This window comes from Notothenia coriiceps, unplaced genomic scaffold (assembly GCF_000735185.1).
Source record: "Notothenia coriiceps isolate Sejong01 unplaced genomic scaffold, NC01 NC01_scaffold00011345, whole genome shotgun sequence".
In the NCBI taxonomy this organism is placed as follows: Eukaryota; Metazoa; Chordata; class Actinopteri; order Perciformes; family Nototheniidae; genus Notothenia; species Notothenia coriiceps.
The window spans coordinates 575-2,326 of NW_011344046.1; the positions used below are offsets into that span (position 1 = coordinate 575).

The 1,752-nt window shown below is 40.6% G+C and overlaps 1 protein-coding gene across 1 annotated transcript; it reads right to left on the reverse strand.

The window, feature by feature from the left end:
• Positions 1–407: 407 nt before the first annotated feature.
• On the reverse strand, positions 408–1,106 carry LOC104946684 (glycogen debranching enzyme-like; the record flags this gene model as incomplete). The annotated part of the gene is made up of 3 exons (XM_010772558.1): positions 831–1,106; positions 657–754; positions 408–499 (listed from the first exon to the last, which is right to left on the reverse strand). Coding segments are annotated over exons 1-3 (466 nt in total), but the record flags the coding sequence as incomplete, so codon positions are not given.
• Positions 1,107–1,752: the final 646 nt, after the last annotated feature.

The window sequence follows — 1,752 nt, forward strand, 5'->3', positions numbered from 1 at the left end:
TTAAATGTATTATGTCAACAAATGTCACATAACTGTATTAGGTTAGTTGAAAGCAATAATATTTGGTTGAACCTAATATTTGTATTTAAACTTAATTGTTATATGAATTCTGTTGACATGATACATTTAACTAAAGTCATCGTTACAGTTTTTTCAGTGCACTTCTTATTGATTTTTATTTTCTCTTGTATTTATTTAGATTATACTTGATAATGAGGTAGTCCAAAAGTAACGGAAAGTAATCAGATTAGATTACTTTTATTTTGTAATGAAATGTATTCAGATGACTATCTGCTCAGTGTCTGGGTGGTTATGATGAAGCTTCAGATAGCCTCTCAGGGTTTCACATATCTGCATTCTGTAAGATTGTAGTGGATTTGGAGCTGTTTGTAATGAGTGCGTCTCACTCACTGGGCCTTGGTGGTAGTTGAAGCCTTTAGCCAGGTTGTAGTTGTCGTTGTCCAGAGAGTTGTCATAGACACCGCAGTACACCATGTCACTATGAAAACAGAAATACTATTATCAGTATGAGACTGAATGTATAAGGAATCCTCCTACTGCCATCACTCTTCTTTGTAGCACATGTACATGAATACATTTAAAAACAGGTGGAGTGACAGTACATCTGCCAAACACCCTAATGAAGATATATATACTCGGGGTCCAGCGTCTTCATTCCCAGCGGGCCCAGCAGTTTCTTCTCAACCATCTCAAGGGCCAACCAGGCCTTCTCCACTGTGAACAGCTCGGGGGCCTTCAAACACAGAGAGCCTGTCAGCAACCAATCACAGCTCAGCACACCGTGAGCCTATACCAGATGTTCTACTCACCACCACCATGGCTATAGTGAAGTTGGGTCTCAGCTGGTAGTCACACCAGGCGTTGGAGGCCCCGTAGCTGTCCTTATAGATGCCTTTCTTGTGCACCAGGTCAGCATGCTTCTCATTGGGGTCACCTGGGTCCCCGGACACCCAGAACCCTGCCTCGAAGGTCTGCTGCAGTTGCTGGTTCCACTGGGAGTACGAGAGGAACTCCTCCTTACCTGCAACACAACGACAGGGTTTATACCAAGGGTGTATCCTCAAAGTGTATACATTACAAGACATGAACTGCAATGTCAAAAACGTTGATGTATTTTTCATGTATAAATATGTTATACATTTAAAAGGCAGGGGGATAAGTACACCTTCTTCCTTAACAGTTCCCACTTTAGTCTGTATGGTGGTGTGTCAGTTCAGGTGGTCAGGATTACTACACAGAAGTGGAAATTAATGTAAAATAATTTCTAGATCTTGACGAGAAGTTAAATACGTAAAGTAAAATACTAAATTGTTCAGTTCCAGATACTTTCTAAATGTTTTATGCCTTTGTAGATACACCATGATCTGTAATGCACGTGTGTAATTTAATGATAAACATTTTGAGAATCTACTTTTTTGCACTAAAATGAAGGAAAAAATGTAGAGTTGTTGTTATGTAGAGGTTATCATGCATTGATTTCACTGGTCTGGTCCACTTGAGATCAAAGCTTGCTGTATGCGGACACTGAACTAAAATGAGTTTGAGGCCCCTGGTTCATACTGATGGCTAGTCAAACCAAAGGAGTGCAGGACACATTTCATCATGTGAACAAACAGTGAGTATTTGTATTTGTGTGTGTGTGTGTGTGTGTGTGTGTGTGTGTGTGTGTGTGTGTGTGTGTGTGTGTGTGTGTGTGTGTGTGTGTGTGTGTGTGTGTGTGTGTGTGTGTGT